Here is a 27,185-nt window from a genome sequence, read left to right as displayed (position 1 = left end):
GTGGTGGGCACAGGGGGACACTGTTAGTGGGTGGAGGGCACAGGAGGAGACCATGCGGGGGAGGACCGTGAGAGTTACATGGTGCCTCCTGCGGTCCTGTTGGGGCCTGGGCCCTGGCCCCCTACACCTATACTGGCTGCCTTGCCGCCTGCTCCCGTCCCTGCGATGGCGACCATGGTACTCCAATTAAAAAAACAGCGCCTCACCCGATGCCTGTAACACCGCTCACAGCACACTGCTCCCTGACGGCCCCTCCTCTCTTCTCGTCCATCCCAGGTGATGTCATGTACAGTACAAGCACCCGGGGTGGACGGAACGGACGGAGGGGCCGGTGGGGAATAATAACAGGTATTATTACAGCCGCTTCCTGAATCCCTGCTAGACTTGTATTGCGGAGCCTCTCACAGGCCCCCAACAGCCCGGGCCCTCGGGCAGTTGAAACATATGATAACTGATATACAAATAGTGTAGAATCTAAGAATGCCACAACTGTTATGGCCCCAGTCATAGAAGGGAAGTGATTTTTAACTTAATATTACAAAGGCCAATGTGGGTGCACTTTGTTCAGGGGGAAAGACTAATAATAAAAACAAAAAAATAGACAACTTGATCTTTAACAGATTTGAACATACATTACAGCGACAATAAACCTGGCCGTAAAAAAGAAAAAAAATATTCAAATATCTTTTTATAACTCCAGAAAGTACCTTCCATTGGTCTTAGCCTCCTCCTCCTGATCATTAAATTCCTTTTTGCTGCTGTGATCTGACTTGCTGTTAGAGAGTGGCTATGGTCATTCTCCATGGTTCCACTGTATGTAGGAACCCAACCACCCTCTCTTGCTTGCTCCCAAGATGGGCTAGGTACTATGCACTATAGGAGTTGATACTGTATGTTGAAGGAGCAGTGCACATGACCCTGACTAATGTGCACTGCTTATTCCAAACAAATGGAGGTGAGGGGGGGGAAAAAGGACAAGTTCAGAAACTATTTAATGAAAAATAGATTACAGGACCATTAGATAGTGGGTGTGTATGGATTATTTTTGAAGAATAAAGATATTGTTTAGTCTCACTTTATGTAACATCTGAATGATCTTTTTAGGTCTGATATTCCAGGTAATTGCGTCAAAAGGTGTAAGTTTGTAAATTTGTAATTTTGGGTCAGCCCTAATTCATTCTATTTACACATACGAAAAAAAAAAAATTAAAAAAAATGTACAATTCAACAAATTATACATACAGCCACATTTCTGATCTGTTGACCAGCCAAGGTTTTTAGCTGCTGCAGTAGGGCACAGAAAGTCTTGGTCTTCTCCTCTGGAAGCTGGGACACCGCATCGTTCAATATATCTTTCAGAGTGGACAAAGTACAAGCAGCACCTACAGAAATCCCTGCAGGTGTCACAGAATACAATTAGACATCTATGATTGTTTATACATATATTATACATTTAATCAAGTCTACATTTAACAAAGCTTTGTTAAAGCCCAACGTCAGGCAAGACATATTTTTTGGTTTTGGTCTGAGTGGGGTATGTTATCAGATTTCTGCTCATTTCCTATCATGATGATGACCAAACAGGTAATCTTATCTGTAAATAGCTTTTTTTTTTTTTTTTTAGGATTTTGCAATTAACATGCATGTATACAGTATACCACCTATTTATACATGTTAATGTTTGTAAAGGAGGCTAAATAGCAGAGCATTTGGAGACTTCTTGTGCTAGCCTTATCCAAATTCCAGTTGCTTTGGTAAGCAATAATTGTCCATCTCTTCTTTTGAACATCCTGGTTCATCTCCTCCCACTTCTTTTTTCTCATTATTAGCCAGCAAGGCTGCCAATCATAGTGATAGGCCAGAAGCGAGAATGAGAGAAGGGGTAGGCAGTCATCCTAGGTAGCTAGTAAATGTCTATTGGAACTTTTTCGGAATTCAAGCTACCTGTGCAGATATATGTGTAGCCACCCATCCTTAAACAGCAGGGTCTAAATTTAGTTTTGCATGCCTACAGTCAGCCAATGCCAACTTGTAGTCTGTGGTTTGTACAACATCCTTTAGGTTCAGCCTGGCAGTCAGTTCTCCCCTCTGTACTTGTCACTGTCACCTCTGGCATTAGTGTGAAATCACACAGTAAGTCTGGATTATGAATGTACATGTCTTTCCCAGTCCACCACTAGGAGTTTCCGGTGCTAGTGGTGCATTATGGGAAAGGGTATAAATATTCAGGGCTGGCTGTTGCAAGCTCTCTTTTCCCCAGGCTCTGGCCTGGGTGGGTGCATGTGATGGAGCTGCTGCTTTAGGCCTGCCTGCCTGAAGGGGTCTGGAAGTGATTAGGCCTGGAGAGGAGGCCTAGTTCTGTTGATCTTTTTTGGAGGCAAAATGGAGTCCCATGGTAGTTGGTTGGTTCTCCTGCAGAAGATTAGGAACAGGATAGAGTACAATAAAAGTTGGTTGACTCTATTGGAAAAAAAAGTAGGCTGTTGCTACTGGTGCTGATTGCTAAATCATTCTAAGACAGGAGTGTTGCTCTTGACCTAATGGCACTTTTCCGATGTTGTGACAAGTGAAGTGATTGAGCTCTACTGAAATCCTGAGCATCTGCAGCCCTCACCCTCTCTCCCATGGACTGGTAAAATAAAATCATATCTTGCATTTCACTCTAAAGTGACTGACACCCATCTGTCTACATGTCCCACTATGCCTAAGTGATAAACCCTTGAGGTAAATGTCATCCCACCCTGTCTCTGGGGGTACCGCCATGCTTCCGGGGTGCTACATATGTAGTTATGCAATTGAACTATTCATAAAGAAAGTGAATACCTACATGTTTTTTACATTAAAAATTAAAATCATCTATTTTAGCGCCGCTTTCATAGACTTTGGACTTTTGTGTTTGGTTATCAACAAACTATGCTGGCTGCTCTTATTTTTACTGAATAGTGCAGTTAATTACATTTTTTTTTTTTGTTTACATTAAAAATTAACCTGCACAGAATGACACATACCTTCCATAGTATATTTCACAGCATGCAGATCAGCAATCTTTTCAATGGAAATAATTACTGGATAAAAAACACCTTTAAACTTAATCTCTGGTCCTAGAGAAAAAAAAAGTTACAATATTTAGCAATATATATATGTGTGGAGTATCTATGGATAGAGTTTTTTTAAAAGGATGATGCTTAGCGAACAAATTTCTTATGCCCCGTACACACGGTCGGATTTTCCGATGGAAAATGTCCGATCGGAGCGTGTTGTCGGAAATTCCGACCATGTGTGGGCTCCATCGGACATTTTCCATCGGATTTTCCGACACACAAAGTTGGAGAGCAGGAGATAAAATTTTCCGACAACAAAATCCGTTGTCGGAAATTCCGATCGTGTGTACACAAATCCAACGGACAAAGTGCCACGCATGCTCAGAATAAATAAAGAGATGAAAGCTATTGGCCACTGCCCCGTTTATAGTCCCGACGTACATGTTTTACGTCACCGCGTTTAGAACGATCGGATTTTCCGCCAATTTTGTGTGACCGTGTGTATGCAAGACAAGTTTGAGCCAACATCCGTCGGAAAAAATCCTAGGATCTTGTTGTCGGAATGTCCGAACAAAGTCCGACCGTGTGTACGCCCTATTAGAGTTCCTAAAGCGTGGTGCTAAACTGAGACATTACAGAGTTACACAACAGGATAAGTTTTTGAATGTTTTTGGGAATACAGCACCAGGGACATAACTTACCTCTAAGTGTACCAACAATCCTGCTGGCTACTGGTTACTGTAAAAATCCTCCCATAATTCAAGGTGTTCTTTGAATGGAGGATAGGCAGATGAATTACAGACTCCCCCTCCTCCATTGCATTGCATTGCATTTTGTGATAATAATAAGGGGTTTTGTGAATGGACAACTGGGGTGGAACGGTAGAGGGAGTGGCGCAACAGTTAGAGCTGAGGCATTTAACCCATACAGCACCAAAAGATCCACTGTCAGTAAGATCCGGCATCACTGATGAAAGAATTTGTACAGGAACCAGCAGCCAGCAGGAGATAGTATACATATCATAAAGGCAAGTTGAAGCAGTGATTGGAAAACTGTACAAGTAACCTGGAGTTAGATTATGGACAAGGAGTCATGAGGAGATAGCCCCGCCACCCCAATGGGATCATACATTGGCCAGGATAACTCAACCCAGATGGCTCGGCCATCAGGAGAGGACATTCCTGACTGTCAGGAGCTTCCAATCACAGGAGATACTGTTTTTCCAACTATAAAGTAACATATTATTGGTGTTAAACTACCAACTTCATTTTAGTAACCTTTTACCGGTACTAACTGTAGTTGTAAAACTGGGAGTCGACAGGAGAGAGAGGAGAGGAGAAGAAAAAGGAAAGATCATGTAGCACTAACTCTTGATGGAGCTGCTGGTTTAAGCGGGCTTGTTACCTTCACTCTCCTTCCCTCTGTTTCACCGGCACCGGGTCTAGGGTTCCGTTGAGTTTACCTCTGGACGATACACACACCAACACTTGAGTACATTTTCAATGCTTTATTAAACGATTTACTAAGGAAGTAACAGGAAAGAGGCAGAAGGGAAACTGCAGAAGAAACTCAAATATCTTCTTGTAAGATTCTTGACAAATGTCCTGGTAGAATTTGGATATTACAATAGAATGCACTCCCCTCGTGGGACACACTCTTTGCTCGCCTGGATAGGCCTCTCTCACTTGCCTAGCAGCCAGTACGTAGCACGAACAAAAGTCTCTGCCACAGACTTGTTTGGGATAAACCTGTACGATCCTCTGCCACAGGATGTATTGGTCTTTCTGTAATGAACGTCAGTCACAGTGCTTGAACCTTTAAGCCAACCCGTCAACACTATGCTGTATAGTTACTTTTAGGATACGTCCTCCAACCGAATCACCAGGCCCCTCTCCAGACCAGCACGCTGCGTGATCCTTCCATGACGGGTCCTCCCCTGGGATCTCCTCGGTTGTCCAGCTTCTTCACTCTGGATAGACAGCTCAGGACCATTCCTCGGCTGCTGTGGTAGGCCCCAGACAAGCTTCTGGGCCCACCCCTGTGCCGCAGCGACATGGGCCTCTGGAACGGAGGACCACAAGATTGCTCTCTAACGCATACCTGTCGGCCAGGAGGGCCAGTAGGTGGCTGTAAAACGAACCCCACAATATGGCGTCTGTCCCATAAATACCCTCGCCCAGAATGCAACTCAGAGGACCACCTCCACCGAGTTGTCTCTGGGACAGAAGAGCTTCCATACGCTTCGACACGTTGCCTTTCCAACACTGACCAGTGATAACAGCGACACCCACCGGTAAGTATGGAAACACACACAACGTCAGCCAAGCTGAAACAGAGGCAAACCTAACCTTCTTAACGAACAAGTTACTAAATTTACCTAACATATGGTAGATCGCAAATCTACCAGCGCTACATACTCCCCCCACAACAGTAGACGTTGTCCCCAATGTCTGTCCAAAAACAGTAACAGTAACTCCCAAGCCTGGGAGTTGGTATTTGAGTTTCTTATAACTTGGATAGACAAAGAGAGAGGAAAAGACAGTGAAAAGACATTATAAGACTTACATCTATAAAACATTATGTTCACATCCGCAAACAAAACCATCCTATGACTATACATAACATCACTATCTATCTAGCTGAAAAGCCTCCCAGCTTGATAGGAGATCCAATAGTTCCTGAAAAGGAAAACATATTTAACACACACATATATTGTAATATATATATATATATATATATATATATATATATATATATATTTTTTTTTTTTATAAAAAAAATGAGCCTCCCTTCCTTTTATCCATATTGGAATAAACTTAAGGAGTCCATCCCTGTAATATGATCTCTTCAAGTAAGGAAAAAAATCCGGCTAGCAAAAAGAAGTCCTTGGATTTAAAACACTGAACAGAATATGTAAATCTTGACCACGCAGATTTCTTTACACTGACACTAACTAGCTGACTACTTGCAAAGTTCTTTTGTCCAGAATCACCAATAGAACCGGGGATCTGGCAAAGTCAGTGTCTTTCCCATTTTATCCACTGTGGTGATGAAATAGACAACATCATCTTTTCCGGGCCTGCAAATGACCACTTTGTCAGCATAGATGGGCTGACCGAAATTCCAGTGCATGAAACATCCACTAAAACGTTTATCCATCTTAACAGAACATCCAGTCTTTCGGAAGGGCTTAGGCACAGACAAGTAGTCCCAAACAGCCTCACTGTACCAAAGTTCCCGGTTAGTTTCAATCACCTGCATTATATCCTGGGGCACATAGGGGAACTCCAAACCATACTCGGTAGCTACACGCTTGTTCAACATTCTTTGTAAGCGTGCGAGTTTGGGCAAAGATCTGTCCCTCCCCATACTAGGCGGTACACAGGAATCCAATGACTTGCTCACCATAGACCCAGCCGGTGTCTGTAGTGAACTAGCAACTTTTGGCAAAGTCCCAGTAACAGTACTGTGTGGCTCCACACAGGGTGACGTCTTCCCAGAACTCAGGGCTGTCCATTCAGGGAAAGTCATAGCAGAGGCAACATCTTCACCTTGTGACCATAACAGCTCTTGTGACATAGTCTCAAATAGGTCATCATCCCCGGAAAGATCCGACATGGATTCTATTTCCGAATCTCCCAACTCTTCTGCTGGTAGCTATATATTTACAGTCCCAGATACATTCCCCATCAGTTGCTTACCCGTTCCTGATGTGGACTCTGGTAGCTCCGGTTCAGGTAACCTCTGGGGTAGGCCTCGACCACGGCCGCGGGAAGCCTTCACATATCCCACCTTCCTCTGAGCAGGTACAACAGGAGTAGGTGTAGTGGACGCAGAAATCAAAGTAATGTCCCCTGAGGAGACGACAGCAGCAGTGTCTCTTTCCAGAACATTGTCAGCAACAACAGGCAAAGTGGTGGCCTGTCGTTCTCTCCCTGTAGCGGTAGCAGCTTCTACTGTGGCGATACCTGTTGCCCAATCCATCCGATAAGCACGGGGCGACGTGGTAGGTTGCTTCACCACAAACAAGTACTCTCCACATTGCGGACATCGGCCAAACGGATGGAGATGTACGGCCAATCCTTCACATCGGTGGCAGATCATGCCCAGTCCCTCAACATCTTCTGAGGTATACAGGACAAACCTCCCCTGCGGCTTCAAAAGAACTCCAGTATCTATAAGCAGAGTTCCAGATAGCACAGCATTACTCACGGTGCTTGCAGGGAACATTCTCGGTCCCCTGATTGGCAGCATCGCCGGAAAAGACATGGCCACACTCTGGTCTTCTCAGCACGATCACGAGGCCTCTCCTCTCCTCTGGCGCCAAACACACACACGCATCCCACGCGGTAGCAAGTAGGGTAGGCTCCTCCCACTTGTTATTCTGGTCACGTAGCTCCCGGGCCTTCACTGGCGCCGTCTACGCATTCAGAAATAAAGTCCTGCAGTTTAACCCTTTCTCTTCCTGAAGAATTTTTTTCAAAGTCCAGCTCTCTCCGTAAACTCCCGGTAAAACACTTCTCTGGGTTGCGAGAATTGACAGTCAACAAATCCCGGACGACGCCCCCACATGTAGCACTAACTCTTGATGGAGCTGCTGGTTTAAGCGGGCTTGTTACCTTCACTCTCCTTCCCTCTGTTTCACCGGCACCGGGTCTAGGGTTCCGTTGAGTTTACCTCTGGACGATACACACACCAACACTTGAGTACGTTTTCAATGCTTTATTAAACGATTTACTAAGGAAGTAGCAGGAAAGAGGCAGAAGGGAAACTGCAGAAGAAACTCAAATATCTTCTTGTAAGATTCTTGACAAATGTCCTGGTAGAATTTGGATATTACAATAAAATGCGCTTCCCTCGTGGGACACACTCTTTGCTCGCCTGGATAGGCCTCTCTCACTTGCCTAGCAGACAGTACGTAGCACGAACAAAAGTCTCTGCCACACTTGTTTGGGATAAACCTATACGATCCTCTGCCACAGGATGTATTGGTCTTTCTGTAATGAACGTCAGTCACAGTGCTTGAACCTTTAAGCCAACCCAGCAACACTATGCTGTATAGTTACTTTTAGGATACGTCCTCCAACCAAGTCATCAGGCCCCTCTCCAGACCAGCACGCTGTGTGATCCTTCCATGATGGGTCCTCCCCTGGGATCTCCTCGGTTGTCCAGCTTCTTCACTCTGGATAGACAGCTCAGGACCATTCCTCAGCTGCTGTGGTAGGCCCCAGACAAGCTTCTGCACCCACCCCTGCGCCGCAGCGACGTGGGCCTTCGGAACGGAGGACCACGAGATTGCTCTCTAACGCATACCTGTCGGCCAGGAGGGCCAGCAGGTGGCTGTAAAACAAACCCCACAATATGGCGTCTGTCCCATAAATACCCTCGCCCAGAATGCAACTCGGAGGACCACCTCCACCGAGTTGTCTCCGGGACAGAAGAGCATCCATACGCTTCGACACGTTGCCTTTCCAACACTGACCAGTGATAACAGCGACACCCACCGGTCAGTATGGAAACACACACAACGTCAGCCAAGCTGAAACAGAGGCAAACCTAACCTTCTTAACAACGAACAAGTTACTTAATTTACCTAACATATGGTAGATCGCAAATCTACCAGCGCTACAATCAGATTACAGAAGGAGAATAGGATGAGAGAGACTGACTGGGAGAGTTCTCTTGCGAATGAGAGGGGGAGTACAGCAGTCAAGCAGTCAAGGGGCTAGTGGAACGTGCATAAAAGTTGACCAAGGTTCCCAAATCGCTTCAAATTTCCGAGTGGAATCTAAGAACATGCTTGCTATCTTCTCTTGTGCCACGATCCATGAAATTTTCCTTTTTGCCATCAGGACAGAAACAGCAGATTTCTTCCAAGACTTGGCTATAGTTAGTTTAGCTCCCAGGAGGATGAAGAAGATAAGACGTTGCATACTCTTGGTGGCAGACTCCACTGGAAAGTTGAGAAGGGCGATGTGTGGCGATTTCATTACTGGGATATTTGAAATCTTTCGAATCAGAATATTTTGTTCCAGAAAAACATTCCCACCACACATGTAGCATGTCAACCCAGAGGTTACAACACCTGAAGCAGAGTGGAGATGTCGCAGGGTAGAGCTTAGCTAGTTTAGACGGGACTAAGTACAACCTTGACATAACCTTTATGTTTGCTTCAATGAGAACAGTATTAAGCACTCCCTTATAGGCCTTAAAGAAGTTCCTATTCCATATCTCCAGTTCCCATTGCTGAGAAAGATCGGTTTCCCAGGCCAGCATAAAAGGTAGTCTTTTAGTGAGTCAAGGACAGTGCCTTGTAGATTACTGTGATTCACCCTCTCTGCTCCATGGTTTGACCACACCACTGTTCATATGCTGTGATTTTAGGCCCTTCAATTCAAAGAATTCCAAAGTTTGTGAAGGAAAATGGAAATTTAGGTAAAACGAAATAGTTCAGAAGATGGCATATCTAATTTGCTAACACAATATGCTTTGGTGAATGGGCCCAGGGGCCGGAGGAAATGTCCAATTTTATATAGCCCCTTGTTCAGCCACAAGCTAAAAGCTTTAATTTTCAGCCCAGGTGGAAATGCTTGGTTCTGAAATAGATGCATTAGAGGCTTAAGGTTGGAGGTCAACTGAGTGATGTTGCAGTTTATCCCAAAGGGCAAAAGAGTGGGAAAGTGCTGGTGAAAGAATTGGGGGTCTCAATTTTCTGTTGACACCATAGTAGGTAGTCTAAGGTGTGTAGAGGCACCGTCTGTCTTTTAATGTGGAACCAATCAGGAAATTCCCAGTGTGAGTAGACTACTGAGATCTGGGCTAATTGTGCCACTTGATAGTACCAGAAAATGTCAGGGAGGCCCAGACCGCCCTTGTCTCTTGCTCAAAATGATAGAGAACTGATTTAGAGAGGCGATAGCCCCCCTTCCCCAGACAAATTTGATATCTTTGGCTTGAAAGCGTCTTAAGTGTGCCTTAACTAAAGGAATAGGAAGGGACCTAAAGAAGTAAAGGATGCAAGGGAGTAGCACCATTTTTATTCTAATGATTCTACCTAGCCAGGAAAGAGCATATTGAGACCACCTGGAAAGATCTGCCTCTAGTTTTTTTTAAAAATTGGGCGAAATTAACCGGTTAAAGGAGTTTGATTTTGACTGTCAAATTAACCCCTAGGTATGTGATCGAGGATTCATTCTAGGGGAATCAGAAGTCCTCTTTAAGTCTGGTAATTAAAGATGGCGGGATAGTTGCGTTCAGAGCCTGAGATTTTTCATAGTTAACTAGAAGACCATAGATTTTCCCAAAATCATCCTGGAGCCGGCATATGTTCGGGAGAGAATTCAACGGTGAAGAGATGAACAGGAGGATATCTTCAGCAAATAAAGCGCATTTGTGAGAGCGAGGGCTGCACTGAATGCCATGTATGTCTGGGTGTTCTCCAATTGCTACCACCAGTTTCTATTGCAAAAATAAGTGGCGAGAGTGGGCACCCTTGCCTGGTACCTCTTAATATGTGGAGAGATTCCGAGTAAAATCCCTGCATGCGTACCTGAGCGTCAGGAGTAGAATACAGGGCTTGTAAGATATTGATGACAGAGTCTCCAAAATCCCATCGTTTAAGGGGCCAATAGACAGAGTCAAAAGCTTTGTAGAGATCCAGCGAGAAGAGGAAACCTTCCCGTGGTTTACCACTGTTCCAATTCGAGTTTAAGAGGGAAATGATGTCAATCACTTGACGAAATTTGGTCCGGTCCCTGTCTCCCAAGTATAAATCCCACTTGGTCTTTGTTAATATATAGGCTTATAAAAGAGGATATGCGGTCAGCAAGGATTTTAGTCAGATAAGAGAGATCGGCCTGTAAGGGACACAGACAGAGCCACAGCTGTGGGAGATTTCCACCCATCCTTCTCCTCCTTGAGCCGAGCAGCTCTCATTCACCCGGCCCGGCAATGCCAGCTCCTATTGGCTACATTCAGGGCCAATGGCTGGGAAACTAACAGCTAGAGGATTATGGAACATCTAGTCCTGGATACCAGCGGGCCCAGGACGATTCCCTGAGAGTGCACTGCAACCCCCAACATGCCGAGCGGGAGGGGGAAGAGGAGGGGAGAGGACCGTGAGAGGAAAAGAGTAACCACGAGGCTGTCGGGTGGAGGGAGCCAGAGAGAAAGTTACAGTCATTCTTTTATATATCCCCCAAGGTAAGAACTTACCTCCAGGTGGGGTGACGGATAAAGGCTTCCATAGAGGGACAGGACCTTATCACTGGCTGCATCCGCCCTGTCCTCCCCTCCACCTGGCTGCATCTACCCTGTCCTCCCCTTCACCTGTCTGCATCCACCCTGTCCTCCCCTCCACCTGGCTGCATTCACCCTGTCCTTCCCTAGACCTGGCTGCATCCACCCTGTCCTCCCCTCCACCTGGCTGCGTCCACCCTGTCCTCCCCTCCATCTGGCTGCGTCCACCCTCTCCTCGCCTCCACTTGGCTGCAACCACCAATACTTTTTAGACATTGTGTTTGTGTGTGTGTGTGTGTGTGTATATAATTGCGTTTTATAGTTGGTGTTTGTATAAAAGTGCGTTTTATAGTTGGCCCCCCTACTTTCGTCCCTGTCCCCCCATGTGCCCCCCTAATAATGAAAGCTGGAGACGCCACTGCCTAGCCCTGCTGATCTGGGATGCTAATTGAATGAGTTTCCCCCTAATCATGGCTTTATGGGCTGCCCAGGGGCATGTTGGTGTGGTTTCCGGAGTGTCTTTAGTTCAAAAATAGTCTTTAATTGCACCCTCGATTTCCTGAGTACTGATCAAGTCACTAATGGACTCGTTGAGTCGCCAACATCTGCTACATCTATGCCCTGAGGGATGCTGTAGAATAAGGAATACAATAGAGTGATCAGACTAGGTAGAGTCCCGAATAAAAGACTTAGAAACCAGGGGAATCGTAGCGGTAGCAATGAATATGTGATCTATCCTGGCAAAAGAGTTGTGTGGACTCGAATAATGTGTATAATCTCGCATTGTTGGGCTGATTTCTCTCCAGACGTCTACCAGGCCATTTTGAAAAATGATTTTAGCGAAACGAAGGCTCTGTTTAGTTGGTTGAGTGAGGCGTTTACCCGGCGGACAGGACTTATTTAGGCCCTGGTCGAAAGCAATATTTGAGTCCCCCCCTAAGACCACTGTACCCTCCAGCAAAGGTGCAAGGGATCTTAACATTGATTGACAAAAGGAGGAGGATTGACCCCTGGTCGAAAGCAATATTAGAGTCCCCCTCTAAGATCACTGTACCCTCCAGCAAAGGTGCAAGGGATCGTAACATTGATTGAAAAAAGTAGGAGGATAGACCTTTGTTTGGGGTGTAATATGAAACAAAAGTATAAGTCTGGTCGTCAATGGCCCCTTTAATTAATATGTACCTCCCCTCCTGATCTCTATGTTCCAACGGAGAGAGAATTTACACTTGTGGGAGAATAGAATGGTGACCCCCTTGGTTTTGTCTTCAATGTTGGCAAAAAAAAAGGTAGGGAATTTGGAGTGAACAAACGAGGGGCTATATCGCTTGGGAAGGTATGTTTACTGCAAAAGGGCCACATCGATTTTATGAGTGTGCACACGTTGTAGAACTTTTCGCCTTTTAACCGGTGAATTTAGACCTTGGACATTGTGTGAGACCACCCTCAAAGGGGGTTGCAAGGGAGGGGTGTTAGCCATGGAGCAGAATCAAAGACAGAAGGATAAAAACCACAAATTATCAACTCCCCTGATACTGCTGATACGGCACCTTGAGGGACTCTGAGTCGGTCACTGCAAGGAAAAGAAAAATTAGAAAGGGAATAGAGAAAGGAAAGTGAGAAGAAAAAAAAGAAGTGTGGGAGACAATGGAGCCCCCACAGGTTGGAGAGAGAAAGACCCTCCACCTTTAAGTATAAACCAACAGTTGTCCCCTCTGCTAGAGGGGGGACAATCCTGTCAAGAGGAGGGTAATTTACCAGGTCTTCAAGACAGGAGGAGGGGCATGAGCACCACTCCAGCCATGAAGCATCTCTGTCAGAAACCATGAAATCATACTGAGACAGAAGTACAGTTAAATCACACTTGTTTAATAATAAAAGTAAAAAGAACAAACAGTCAAAACATAGCCAAAGTTCAGTAACCGGAACAGATAGTCAGCCAAGCCAGAAGTCAGGGATCAATGTAGTGGAACAGCAAGCAGGATCTGGAGCCAGAAGGGATGACAGCAAAGCAAGTCTTTAAACAGGAACGCAGGAGGCTCTGTAATGTTGACCAAGGTGAAGGCAGAGATCCTTTGGACTGGATGGCTTAAGTAGGCAGGACTGATATTCAGGATACCATCAACAGCTGAGTAACTGTGGAGAGATAGGAGCTGGCAATTAGCCGACAGGTGAGCAGCCAGCTCTGAGAAGGAAGGGCTGAGCCCAGCCCTGACAATCTCATAATAAAAACACGCCTAACCATGACTTAGGGCCAATCTCTAGTGCATGGCGCCCCTCTTAAACATAATACTGAGGATTAATCCCCTTTGAGAGCACACATGAGAATCTATAGGCTTGAGCACACAGGCAGGAAGGGAGGGAGGGAGGAGGAGGGGTTTGTAGGGTGGGGAAAGGATCTGGGCGGTAGCAGAATAAAAGGATTACTAGGGAGCGTAAGGAAAATCATGGACTGGGGAGGTAAGCAAGGCTACAGCTTGGGTCTTCAGACTTGGTGCTAAAGAGAACAGATCAAACAAGAAAAAAAAAACCAAAAAATTATTTGTTAGTCTTAAGTATAACCACAGTCGAGCAGGGGGATATAGAGGAGCCCGAGTGTTAAAAACTTCACATCCTTTGCTCTGTCCCTACAAATGTAATTAGATTGTAAAACAGCCTATATAGGAAAAAAACAAACAGAGAGGGCTCCTTAGTCTATAGTCCACAAAATCAAGCCTCAACTGAGGCATATAGGATAGTGAGTAAAACAGTTGGTTCAATGAGTTCCAACGGAAGAGCGGAAACTTCCCAGGAATCAGAAAAGGAGTTGAGAGAAGTAAATCCTTATCCCTTCAAGGGGGTAGGGCTTCCTTTGACTTTTTGGATTTCTCCCAAACGTTGTCAGCGGGCTTGAAGGAAGTTGTCATTTCGAGGGGGCGGAAGCAGAGCCAGGGGGGGGTTGATGCAGGTCCTGCCGGATGAGGCCCAGCTGCAGAAGGCGTTTTCTCTCCGAAAACGAAGCAAATGTGTAGGCTTTACCATTGAAGAGAAACTTGAGCTGGAATGAAAAAAAAAAACACCGATACTTGATATCCTTTTCTGTTAAAATTGTGAGCAGTGGTTTGAGGGCTCTGTTTCTATATCGTAGAAGGGGAAAAATCCGAAACAACCTGGATCTCATGGCCATGGAATGATAGCTTGGATACGGAGCAGGACTTGCGCATAACCTCCTCCTTAATGGCATAATAATGTGCTTTTTACCACAATGTCCCTTGGGAGCCCGTCCGAGTGTGGAGAATTAAGGGTCCTATGAGCACGATCTAGCTCCAATCTGTGCTGTGGAATATCAGGAAACAGCTGAGTGAGTGTATTGTTTCAGGGACATCTTTAAAGGTTTCCAGGAGCCCCCGGATCCTGAAATTGTATCTTCTATTTCTATTTTCAAGGTCGTCTATTTTTGCCATGGCTGTCTCGAGTTGGTTTTGCAGATCTTGGATGCGATCTGTATTTTGGTTTGTTCTAGAAATTGAGGAGTCCAGTTTGTTTTCCATGACTTCTATGCGGGACCCTAAGGTCTGGAGGTCCCTTTTAATGTCACTGGTTATCTTGTTAGCTGTGTTGTGTAGACCACAGTCTAATAGGTCTTCAAATTTAGAAAATAAGTCTGCTACAGCCTCTGGATGTGCTAGGCCCAAGTCCCTGGGCTGTAGTGGCTGCTGTGTCGGTGGAGGGCCTGCCTCCATATGAGAAAGTCCCAGCTCCTCCAAGGTGTGATCGATCAGGGATTCTGTAGAAGCAGGGGATGCAGGGGAACAGATGAGGTGTACTCACTTGTGTGCCCATGGCTTGTGGAGGGACCGGAGAAGCCATCTGCAAGTTGAAGGTGGGCTGGTGCTAGCAGCGGTGGAGCAGCCGCCATCTTGGGATCAGAGACTCGCAGCTCGTTCGCTACAAATTGGCTCCCGAGATCTTGCCTGGCGGTCCCAGTGGACATCAGGGAGGTCAGCGGGGGTTCCTCTGCCTGTGGAGGGTGAAGCCGGCTCGGTAGCGTGGGCGCTCGCAGAGCTAGAGTGCTTCAAATGCCTGGAGCGGGACGGAGCTCCCAGACTAGGCATTCCTATCAGGTGCTGCTGCGTATACGCATCCACAAAAACATTTTTAACTAAACTTCAGCTTTAGGTATAGTGTATACACGTTACTGCAATGTTTCCCCTAAAATGTTTACATTTTTATAAGCTTGCTCTAATTTTTTTCTACAGGTTCCAGATTAGTTATTAGATGGAGTTGTATGTATTGCTTCAATCACTAAGCCTCTCTGCTTATTAACTGTTGGGTTAAGATATCAGACACTTAGGGGTTTAAAAGTTAGAGGGTGCAAAATCAGGCCCACGTCTGCATAGGAACCAATCAGCTTCCAGGTTTTATTGCCAAAGCTTAATTTAACAAGCTGAAGATAGAAGCTGATTGGCTACCATGCATAGCTGCGCCAGATTCTGAGTGCTCCAGCTTTAGTAAATCTACCCCATTAAAATGCAATGTTTTATTTGGCCAGGAGACTTGCATTGTGAAGAATGGTGAAGCACTGCAAAGCTTAAAATAGCCCCTTTGTATGTAATGAACCACTAAGACCTTGCTATGTATATACAGTATTTATTTAATAAATATGCATATATTAAATGATCACTAATCCCTGTATTAGAAGATTTTTTTATAATCACAAAAATTAATTTGCTGCAGATGCCCATGTGTATACACACCATACCAGCACATTATGGCACACATACCGAGTGTCCTTTTCCAATGATGGCACATCTGGCCTGCACCCGTCTTCTTTGAGTTCTGGCATATTTTGTGTCAGCTGCTGGGTAGCCTCTGCTGATGGGCAACTGCAACTCCTGTACACCTTGCCCCCAACACATGGGAATGAGCTACTGTAGGGTGTACTGCACTGCACATATGCAACAGGCAGCTTACACTGAATAAACTGCTAGAAGCAAGAACAAGCAGTTTTTTGTGGCAGAAGAGATTTCTTTTCTGGTAAAACCATACTTTCTAGCAGTTTTTACGTTTTTCAGTTTAGTTCCACGTTAATTTAAGCTGGCCATGCGTGGATCAAAATTCGTGCCATTCCTGTGTGTAGCTCTGTCTGTTCAAGTCAGTTCTCTAACAGTCCTGCTGGAAAACCATAATTCGAACAGTGCATGCTACATTTGAACCGCAGCGTTGATCGGTGTATTCTGATGGCAGGGGAGTCCCGCTGTCAGGATACAAAGACATAGCAGGGATGATTTCTCCATCCACCTAAAATGTGGATGGGGAAATTAGCTCAGTTTTCTTTTACATCAAGCCAATTTCACTGAAAAACAGTACTTTAAGAAAAAATGTTGACAGCATAGATGTAGACATGGCATGTTTTTGGGCTATATAATCCCCGTAAACATGACAGGCGCTTGGTTTTCTACTTACCAATGCTAGTATTTCCTACAACAAGTGGTGCCTGTGGATATTTAACTTTCAAATCTAAAAGTTCTGCCAGATTAAACACTGTGATCCATTTCACTTTTTCCCCCTGAAAGACTAGTGTCTGTGGATTTTGCTTTTCAGACATCCGCTAAAAACAAAACAAAAAACAATAGTATCATATACAGTACATGCATAATAAAAGTTTCAAAATAGCTTGTAGGTCTCACACTATAGTTTAAGTTTAGAAACACAGACATATTATGACTTTATTTTAGGGGTAGACATTCAATTTCTTTAGAGAAGAAGAGAGAGAATCAATCTCATTTCAAAGTTTCTTAAACTGGATTGCTGTATACTAACACTGCAACTTTTGTAATTGAGTTCCAAATGTACTATTAAAAGTTATCAAATGTGCTGCCCAGAACCACTGTGAAAAGAATCTTTAGCATTACTACCTATTGTTGCAAATCCTTTACTAACTTTTTTTGTGCAGTTTCCCATTTTCATCTCCTATTTCCAAAACATCTACCTTTACATTCCCAGAGGGTCCAATAAGTGGTCCAATCAATTGCCTCTCTATAATGGCCTTACAGCCTGTAGGAGTGGACACATTCAGTCCAAATGGTTATATCAATATGCTTTCATAAATTACTAAAACCTAGCGTAACCAGAGCTGAATTTCTACATAGCCAACACTGAAAAGTAGACTAGGGATTAAAAATCTAAAATAAAAAATTGTGGCTTGGCCACAAAAGAGCATGACCCCTTGATCCCAGAGCTGTGTTGTAGATCTGCTCCAAATGGGTACCTAAAATAAATGTAGCCATTTTTCTTTCCCAGTACCAATACCTCTGGTTATTTGGAGAATGATATCCTGCTGGCAAAATAACAAAACAAAGCCTAAAAGACTCGCATACTTCTTCCAAATGGCCCACTGCTTCTCTTGCTCCTCAATCTAAAGGATTGGCGAGTATAAAGTGCACACCATCTACCGATATTCATATAGAAGATGTGGGCACATCATTTTTTAGCATTCCCTACAATCTACTACTTAGCCTCTGAACATAATTAAAAAAAGATGCTACACGACAAAAAAAAAAAAAAACACACCCCACACACAAAAAAAAACCCTGTAGCTAGACTTACATAACATTTATAACTTGCACAGCCAGTTAAAGCGGGGTTCCACCCAAATTTTGAACATTATCTCTATGCATTCTCTTCCTTGCCTAGATGCTGACATGCTGTGTAAAAAAATTTAAATCGCCGTAATTGCCTTTTTTTTTCTAATCTTCTTAGCACTTCCTGGTTTTCCTCCCATGGGAGTAGGCATGTTTCTAGCCTCTCCCAGACCTCCCACAGTCCCCTGGGAGCTAGTCTCAGGCTTCCCAGCATGCATTGTGCAACAGCGTCATCACAACATCTCGGTGAATGCTGGGAGCACAGCATTCACCGCATCCAGGAAATACATGCTTGTGGACTTCAAATGCCCACAATGAAGATGGAAACCGCCTTCAGTGAATTTTATAAGTTATTCTTTACAACGAAATCGGACACAGGCGGACTTATTACACAGAACATGTGAGTAGATAATCATGAGAAGAAAAGTTTGTGAATGAACTCCAAAAAAAAAAAAACGATAGATAGGTGGACCCCCGCTTTAACCTCTTCAGCCCCAGAAGATTTTACCCCCTTCCTGACCAGAGTACTTTTTGAGATTTGGCACGGCGTCGCTTTAACTGATAATTGCGCGGTCGTGTGGCATTGTACCCAAACAAAATTGACGTCCTTTTTTTCCCACAAATAGAGCTTTCTTTTGTTGGTATTTGATCGCCTCTGCGGTTTTTATTTTTTGTGACAATTTAAAAAAAAAACATAATATTTTGTACTTTTTGCTATAATAAATATCCCCATTTTTTTTAAAAAAAGCTATTTTTTTCTCAGTTTAGGCCGATATGTATTCTTCTACATATTTTTGGTAAAAAAAATTGTAATAAGAGTATATTGATTGGTTTGCGCAAAAGTTATAGCATCTACAAAAAAGGGGATATTTTTATAGCATTTTTATTATTATTTTTTTTTTTACTAGTAATGGTGGTGATCTGCGAATTTTATTGTAACTGTGACATTATGACAGACACATCAGACAATTTTGACACATTTTTGGGACCATTGGCTTTAATACAGTGATCAATGCTATAAAAATGCATTGATACTGTAAAAATGTCACTGGAAGTGAAGGGGTTAACACTAGGGGGCGATCAAGGGGTTAATTGTGTTCCCTAACGTGTGTTCTAACTGAAGGGGGCTGACTAGGGGAGATGACAGATCGCTGTTCACACTCTGTGTGAACAGACGCGCGCGCCCCTAGTGGCCGCCTTAGGAACCAACGTAACGGCGATTCACCTGCCTGTGCCATTCTGCCGCAGTACAACTGCGGCGGCTGATTGGCAAGCGGTTAGACAGGAAGAAGAGAGGAAGATGAGAGATCATAATGAAATGAAAATGGTGGATAATGCACAAGCACATAAAAACCTTTATGCATCAGCACATAAAGACCTAAAGATCTTAGAGAAACATCTTGAAATTCAGGAGGTATTCCCGAGTTTGCTAATTAACCTCCCTGGCGGTATGATTATTTCAAATTTTTGATGCTCAAAGCAGTACAATGTTTTGCATGGAAATTAATTCTTAGGAATAACACACTTAAATCTGTCCAAACAAGAGTCTAGTAGACATCCTGGGTATGATAAAGTTTGAAACACAAAATCATAAATTATAATATAATAAATAACTATAAATAATTATAACAAATAATAATATAATAATAATGAAAATTATTCAATAATGTAATCAAATCAAAAACACTGAAATTTGCTCAGTTGCAGAATTGTCACTGTCATTACTTTTAGTGTTTGAGGACGGATTTCCCCACAAATCACTATCGCTCAATTCTGATTCTAATTTACGATCGCTGTTTTCTAGATGGTCTAAAACCACTTTTGATGTAAAGGGACACTTTTTGGTTGCTATGGACAATCTCCTGTTTCCAGGCAGAAAGAACAGTATTTATAATATAAAACTGCATACAAGGCACTGGACAAAGAATATATAAAACACAAAGCGCTGTGATGCTAAATAGCTGATAATTACACAGAAAACCAAGTGAGGCTGCTATCAAAAAAGAGTGTTTTCAGAGTTACTTAAAAAGAATAAATAATGATATTTGAAGCGCTTCACAATGTGCATAAAAATGAATATATATGAATAAATATAAATACTCAAATAAACCCAGCGGTGAGTAAAAATTCCTAAAAAATCCAGCAATCAAAATAGTGTAAAATTATAAAAAATTAGTGACACCAAATGTGTAAAAAAATCCACATAAAAAATACACATAAAAATAAATATATAGGGATGTATTCAGAAGGTTCAATTATACAAGTGTAGAATCCGATTGGTATAGAGCTTTGATCCAGTCCCACTAGCAAAGCTGTTTAAAAACACTTGCTTAATTAAGGTGCTCATTGACCTTTATAGTAACAATGTTTCTTTTGCTTCTGTTCACAACCAATGTGAGAATCATAAAACAGATCTCATTTGACAGGCAGATAAGAGAAAAAAACAATCATTGTGCAATAGTTAGGATACCAAGGTACACAGGCAAACTTCAATCCACTCACGTGTGCCTTATAATGATAAGGCATATGCAGGTTTTACTATAGCAGTCAGCCGCCTTAGACAGGAGCAGATTCACTGCAGTACACTGAGTGATACTGCTGATCTGCAGAGAGCGTCCTTGGCTCCTCCCACGCGTTACATCACAGTCACGTGACTTTTTCAAGGATCTTGGCACTGTGATAGATCCGGCGGAGGACACGGCTCACATACACAGCGGGGAGACATCGCAGGATCCTGGGGACAAGGTAAGTAACTTTGCCTGGATCCTGCGATGCGATCCCGAGTGTGGCTCGGGATTACCGTTTTTGGTACTGAAAATTCACCCTGCTGCCTCATGAGCAGTCTTTATCATGGACCAGGCTTACAGAATATTCAAACCCAAGCACCTTCCAGAATTACTGACCTGTGATGTACTTGCTAGGATCCACTTTTTTCATCATAGCAGCAGCAGACATTGTGAGGAAGCTTCCTGAATCAGATGTACATTTACCTCTACATGCTAATATCTCAGCTGCTACAGCACATAGGAGAAAATTCTCTAAAATCACTAAAACCCTCAGAGATAAGAAAATGTCATAAAAACGGGGCTACCCAGGTCCCAGGAATATGCTGGTTACTCACCAATGTGCAATCTCCAGGTGAGGCAGTAAATACCTTGCATTAAAGATAAGCTCCGGAGCCTAACCGCATGACTGGGGGGACGCTGTTGTTAGTGCAACAGGAAGCAGGGTGTAGGAAGGGGAGTTGTGAGCTGAGGGACTTAGGGGAGGTATTAGAGTTCATTTAACATGAGGTGGGGGCGGGGCTTGTTCAGTCAGCAGACAAGAGGTAACACACGGGACAGTTTTTCTGTGTTACCTCTCCATGGAGAATCTGGATAGGATTTTAGCATAGCTCGCTCAGCGGCCGTGATCCACGGGCCCGAGTGGTTTGCTGCTCAGCTGGCCGAATTACTGTCGGAGTCTGGAGAGGTAGGTCGGGTCCACAATCCCCTCGCCCCCCCTCCCCCTTCCACACCACGCGCGCGGAGGTAGCAGCCTCCGGCGCGCTTTAGCCCAGACACAGCGTCTAGGCTGAACCGGCGAGCAGGGAGCCCGATCCCGGACCCTCCACCACCCCAGGCCAAGCGCCATGCCACAGCCCCGACCACGGAGGGTGGGAGAAATTCCCACCACAGACATTATCTGGCCAGGAGAGAGGAGTCTCCATCCCCATCCAGGCAAGCAGGGACAGGGGAGCAAGGACAGGCGGTGGCACGTGCGGGACCTTCCGCCCTGCTGGGGCAGCCCGGTGGGGGAGAAATGCTAAAGCGGGCGCAGGCCACCACCCAAGGGCGGCTGCGGCCATCGCTGGGGGAAGCGGAGGTCCAGCGGAGGAGGATGGCTGCAACAGAGCGGTAGCTGCTGGCAAGCAGGGGGCCCTGCGGGGGATGTCGTCGGCAGACAGCCGGGGCAAGAGGAGGACCTTTGAGGTGTATCCAGTTCGGGAGCGCCCGCCCAGGTGGCTTCTACACCATCCCCTGCTGAACAGGAAGACCAGCGATCTGAAGGAGAATGGACCGATTCTGACTTGGACGCGCCAGGAATGGTGGCGGGCCTGGCGGGGCCTCTACAGGGATCTGGATATATATTTATGGTTGAAGCCCATAGTTAAGATAAGACTTACCATATGAAATGAACCTGGAAGTGTGGACTTACCATATGAAATGGACCTGAAAGTGTGCCTTGGTCTGATGGACGGTATGCCAAAATAAGGGGGCATACCCTAGTTTAAGAAATGATTATATTGTAAAGAGAAATGAATAATTGAGAAATGCCCTGAAAAGGGGGTATGGGAGGGTGGGTATCGCGCACAGGAAGCTGACAAGTACCATAGGTGAGTGGGCTGGTTAAATACCCCCCGGGCTCCTCCCATAAATTCAGGCCACCTTACTGGCCTTCCTACTTATGGTTGAAGCCCTGTGGCCGATACGGACATGGATAACCTTTATCGTTATCGTTATCGATAAGACTTACCATATGAAATGAACCTGGAAGTGTGGACTTACCATATGAAATGGACCTGAAAGTGTGCCTTGGTCTGATGGACGGTATGCCAAAATAAGGGGGCAAAAACATTCAGGTAAGGGTATAGTATTTTATTGGTATTAAGTAATTCATTGAGCCAATTTTGAAAATGCCTGTGCCATCTCCACTTGAGGATTAGGGATATACCGGGCGAAGCAGGCTGACTTCCACCTGCCTAGTCTTTTAATGACGTGGTCTGGGACCCCGTGGCGGGATGCTGTTGAGGCCGCTCCAATACGAAAGGAATGGCCGGAGTACTGACTAGGGTTAAGGTGAAGGTTGTGGAGAAGTATCCTTATGTGTTTCACAAACTGACAGGCACTTAAGGGTTTGACTGGAAACGGTAGAAGGGGACTGGAGTCCGGTTGTTCAGGCAGGAGTGACAGAAGATGATTAAGTAAGGTGACTGGACACCAGTCATTATTGGTTTTGTAAAAGTGAATGTCCATTCCAGAGCCTGCCTGCTGGGTTTTAGAAACCTCGAGGTGGAGGACGAAGTGGTCTTGGTAGCGAACCAAGTGCCGTCTGCTTAGTACTTGGCCTGCGGGGTTGTTATAGGTAAACTCGCCAGGTCGCAAGAACCCGTAGTAGGCCAAGTATATGGCTGCTTGTAGGACCGTACTGGAGAGAAGACCAAATGGAGAAGTATTCAGGATGGTCGACATATCCCTAAAGATGGGCCCCGTAATAGGTAAACGTTTGGTACTGACCACCGGTTGGTGTTTCTGAGTTCCACGTAGGATGGCTCGGATAGCGTGGGACGAAAACAGTGAAGATTTTGCAGGGTCTTGAAGAGTCAAGAAATGTTGTATGCCGGCTAGGTATAGCCGAATAGTATTATGGGATAAGGCCAGCTGAGTGTGGCAATATGAAATGAAGGCCAGTACTTGCTTTACATCTGTTGTTCCCTCTAAGCAGGGTGCCAGAAATGTATTGAACGCCCTCCAAGATGTCTGGTAGGCTTTGAGTGTGTTATGGGAGAGTGAGTGATTGATAAGCTGCGTTGCTCCTTGTAAATGTTGAACTAGTCCAGGGTCAGCTGAGACCAAACGGGAATAGGGGCCAACACTGGGTCGGCTCCGGGAACCTGTTTGAAAAAAGAAGCGTAATTAAAACGTGACAGTGTGTCTGCAGTTAGGTTGTATTTGCCTGGAATAAATGAGCAGTGGATATTAAATTGATGTTGCAAAGACAGTTGTACCAATCTGTGCAGGAAGGACATGACTGCTAGGGACTTGGACCTGCCTTTGTTGATAATGTCTGCCGTGGCCTGATTGTCGGTGGTGAAGACCACAGTTTGCCCTGTCCAATGATGACCCCAGAGCTGTGCGGCTGCCACTATGGGATAGAGCTCGAAGAGGGAGGATGTTCGGGTGAAGCCGGGTATCAACAGCATCTGCGGAGGCCAGGGTCCTGAAAACCATTGGTGGCCAAAAATTGCCGCAAAGCCTGTGGAAGCTGCAGCATCTGTCACCACCTGGGGTGAATGGGACGAAACCGTAGATATAAATAGGGATATACCATTCCAGGCGGAAAGGAATTCCTCCCACATAGATAGGTCCGCTATTGCTGCGGTATCTAGATTTAGGATCTGATCGGGGTCTTGAGTTTGTGACAGAAATACCAGCAGACGTGACACAAAGGTGCGACCTTGTGGAATAATTTGCATGGCGAAATTAGGCATTCCCAGGAGAGATTGCAGCTGCTTTTTAGTACACCCCTTAGTGTGGGTGAACTCTTGGAGGATCGCCCTAATGCGGGTTAGTTTGTCGAGGGGGAGACTGGCCTGCATGGTGCCGGTGTCTAAGTTTACCCCTGGAAAGGTGATGTTGTGTGCTGGACCGTCGACTTTATGCTCAGCGATGGGAACATTGAAATTTCTGAATACTACTCTGAGTTTGTCAAGGTCTCCTGGGGGCATACTGGGTGGTTCTATTAGTAAGAAGTCGTCCAAGTAATGGATGACCTCTTGACACTGAGCTTTGTGCAAGAGTATCCAGGTGAGGGACTAAGCAAATGTGTCGAAGAGCCAAGGGCTACTCTTTGAACTGAAAGTCAATTTCGTGGCAAAATAGTATGCCTCCTTCCACTTGATGCCATGCCAGCACCAAAGGGATGGGTGGATAGGCAGGAGCTTGAAGGCGTCCGAGATGTCGGCTTTGGAGAGCCAGGTGCCTGTACCTGCTTTGATGACTGCTTGGATTGCCATATCCACGGAGGAATATTTTAGGGAGAACTCTTCAGAGGGGATTAGGGAATTGAGACTGGGAATGTGGGAAGAATGAGGTGCAGACAGGTCGTACACCAAACATAGTTTATTTGAGAACTTGCCCTTGACAAGCCCAATAGGGCTGACTCTCCAAATACTGAAAGGGGGCTGAGTGAAGGGGCCTATAATGAACTCTCGATCTATTTCTGTTTGTAAGAGCTGGTCTATGGCCTGCTCGTCAGTGGCCGCTGAGCGGAGATTCCTACATTCGTAGGTAGTATGGGGCAGTGAAATGAGAAACCCTTCTGAGAAACCTTGGATAAGGTAGGTGGCAAGGGAGGGGGTGGGGTGTGAGGTGAGGTAGAGCCCTAGCCACAAGACGTTGACTCGGCTTAGTCATGCCCTCTTCTGTTGCTTGACTTCGCACAGGCTTCTTGGATGCGCTCTTTGGCATAGGGTGCAGATGTGGAGCAGGCGGCACTGACTGAAGTTGCCGGACCCGTAATTTTAATTGTTGCAGATGGTTCCCCTCCCACGGTTCGGACTGGGCGTCCAAATTTGTCCACCTGAGGCATTTGTCCAGGTGGCGGTGTGAGTGGAGGACTGGCAAATTGCACACAGTGGTGAGCGCAAGCCGGCAAAGTGGTGACAGAACAGCTCTGTGTCCATGAGGCTCAAATTTTTGGTCGTTTGAAACTGTGTGAGTCTGGCTGCTGCCTTTGCGGAAAAAGAACAATGATAGTCATAAAATGAAAATCCTCCATACTTGTAGCCTAGATCTAATACCGTATGGAGGTATAAGTCCAGCTCTTCCCTCCTGCTGGGGGCGGCTGAACATAGGACATCCCTCAGCATGCCAAAGGCCAATGTGAATTCTGGGACAGATAATTTCTGACTGAGTCTGGGGTCTTTGGTCTTAAGGACCACCGACACGTCACCCCAGGTATAGGCCTTATTTTCCGCCAGATCATGGACAGAAATGAGGAGAGAGGCAAGGTTGACGTCTCTGCCATCCAGAATGTCCTTACTGATAGTGGCCTGAACCAAATGGGAGGGGTAGACAATGGGGTTCCACCCTGTGGTACCTGCAGGAAGGGGTGTCAAAACTTGGGTTGTGGTCGGGGCAGGAATAGCCGTGGCCGGCCGAGCCTCCAGGAGAGCCACTCTGGTTTGTACGTCCGTGACCGAGGAAGACAGGGACTCTACCATAGTGTGGAGTTGTGAGATGGCAGAGGGTATTCACTGGAGAGACACCTGCTGGATGCTGGGTCCTGCTGCGGCTGGTGGGGGGAAGAGGAGCTTAAAGAGCTCGCCTTTCCTGGCTGTAGCAGGGAAGGGCGCGCCTCTGTGTCTCAGCTCTGCCGTCAACTTGGGAATAGTCCATCCCCTGAGGGACTGCACACTGCCGCTCTCTGAGACCGGAGAATGTGACAGAGGGGCCATGAGGTCTTCGCTGCCGGCCTGGGACATGGTTGATCTAGATAAGATATCCTGTCCTTGAGATCGTGTTTTGGTTGACTGGAACCTGTTGGGGGTGACATGAATTTTAAGTTTGCTTCCTTTCCCTAAAGCCATACTTACCCAGCTTATGCTCCTTTTTTTTTTTTTTTTACCTGGGGGTTATCGTCCAACCTGGTGCAGGGTGGACCTACTGAACTTTGACTGACCTAGAGGAAAATGAAAGGTGACAACTCGTGAAGGGTTTGCTAACTAATCTTAAAGTAGTACTTGTATGGTGATTTAAACGACAGGTGCATGGAACGAAACAACTAAGTGAAATGTAAATGCCTTGATGGTGGCACGAATCGATATGCTGCGACTGCGACAAGCTACGAGTCGAACTGTGGGGTCTAGCATGAAACGAGACCCGGACTGTTGTGGCCTAATGGATTGAATCGATACCTTACGAATGCTTAAGATTCGAATCTTAAGTGCAGTGTAGCAACAACGAAATTAATGAAATGTTTGCCTTGATCATGAAATGAATGATATATCTTGCCATGACAGAGGTCTGGCTCGGTAATGCTGCGACTGCGACTGACAACGAACTGGACTCTGGAGCATGTACTGAAATGAGGCAACAGAAAACACTGGTGCACACCGGAACGAATCGGTGCATCTTTAGATGCGACTGGATTCGAATCGGAGCGCAGTACGTAACAATGAAATGACTGAAATGTTTTACCCTGACCGAGGCACGAATCAATTGTGCCGCCACTGCGACTGACAATGAACCGAGCTCTGGTACAGGTATAGGATAAGCCGAAACAGGGGCACGCCGTAACGAATCGGTGCATCTCGGATGCGACTAGATTCGCAAAAGTGGTGCGATATGTGGGAGTGAAATGAATGGTATTTAATTACCATGACAGAGATGCGGATCGGTCGCCCGGCATCTGCGACTCACCACGATCCGGACTCTGGAGCATGTACTGAAATGAGGGCGAGCCCTGGGGCACACCGTAAGGAATCGGTGCATCATAGATGCGACTGGATTCAAACCGGAGCGCG

General features: G+C 45.4%; 1 protein-coding gene across 1 annotated transcript in view; it reads right to left on the bottom strand.

Moving 5' to 3' along the window:
* Positions 1 to 27,185, bottom strand: part of LOC141146729 (aldehyde oxidase-like) — a 433,392-nt gene that overhangs the window by 297,809 nt on the left and 108,398 nt on the right. The window contains exons 9-11 of the mRNA XM_073633239.1: positions 16,722 to 16,866; positions 3,009 to 3,101; positions 1,243 to 1,394 (exon numbers count right to left, since the gene is read on the bottom strand). Of these exons, the coding sequence (XP_073489340.1) occupies positions 1,243 to 1,394; positions 3,009 to 3,101; positions 16,722 to 16,866 (390 nt within the window). The remainder of the gene's footprint in view (positions 1 to 1,242; positions 1,395 to 3,008; positions 3,102 to 16,721; positions 16,867 to 27,185) is intronic.

The sequence above is a fragment of the Aquarana catesbeiana genome, linkage group LG06 (genome assembly GCF_042186555.1).
Source record: "Aquarana catesbeiana isolate 2022-GZ linkage group LG06, ASM4218655v1, whole genome shotgun sequence".
Taxonomy (NCBI): domain Eukaryota; kingdom Metazoa; phylum Chordata; class Amphibia; order Anura; family Ranidae; genus Aquarana; species Aquarana catesbeiana.
The sequence above is the reverse complement of the archived record's forward strand: the minus strand, read 5'-3'. Positions and strand labels throughout refer to the sequence as shown.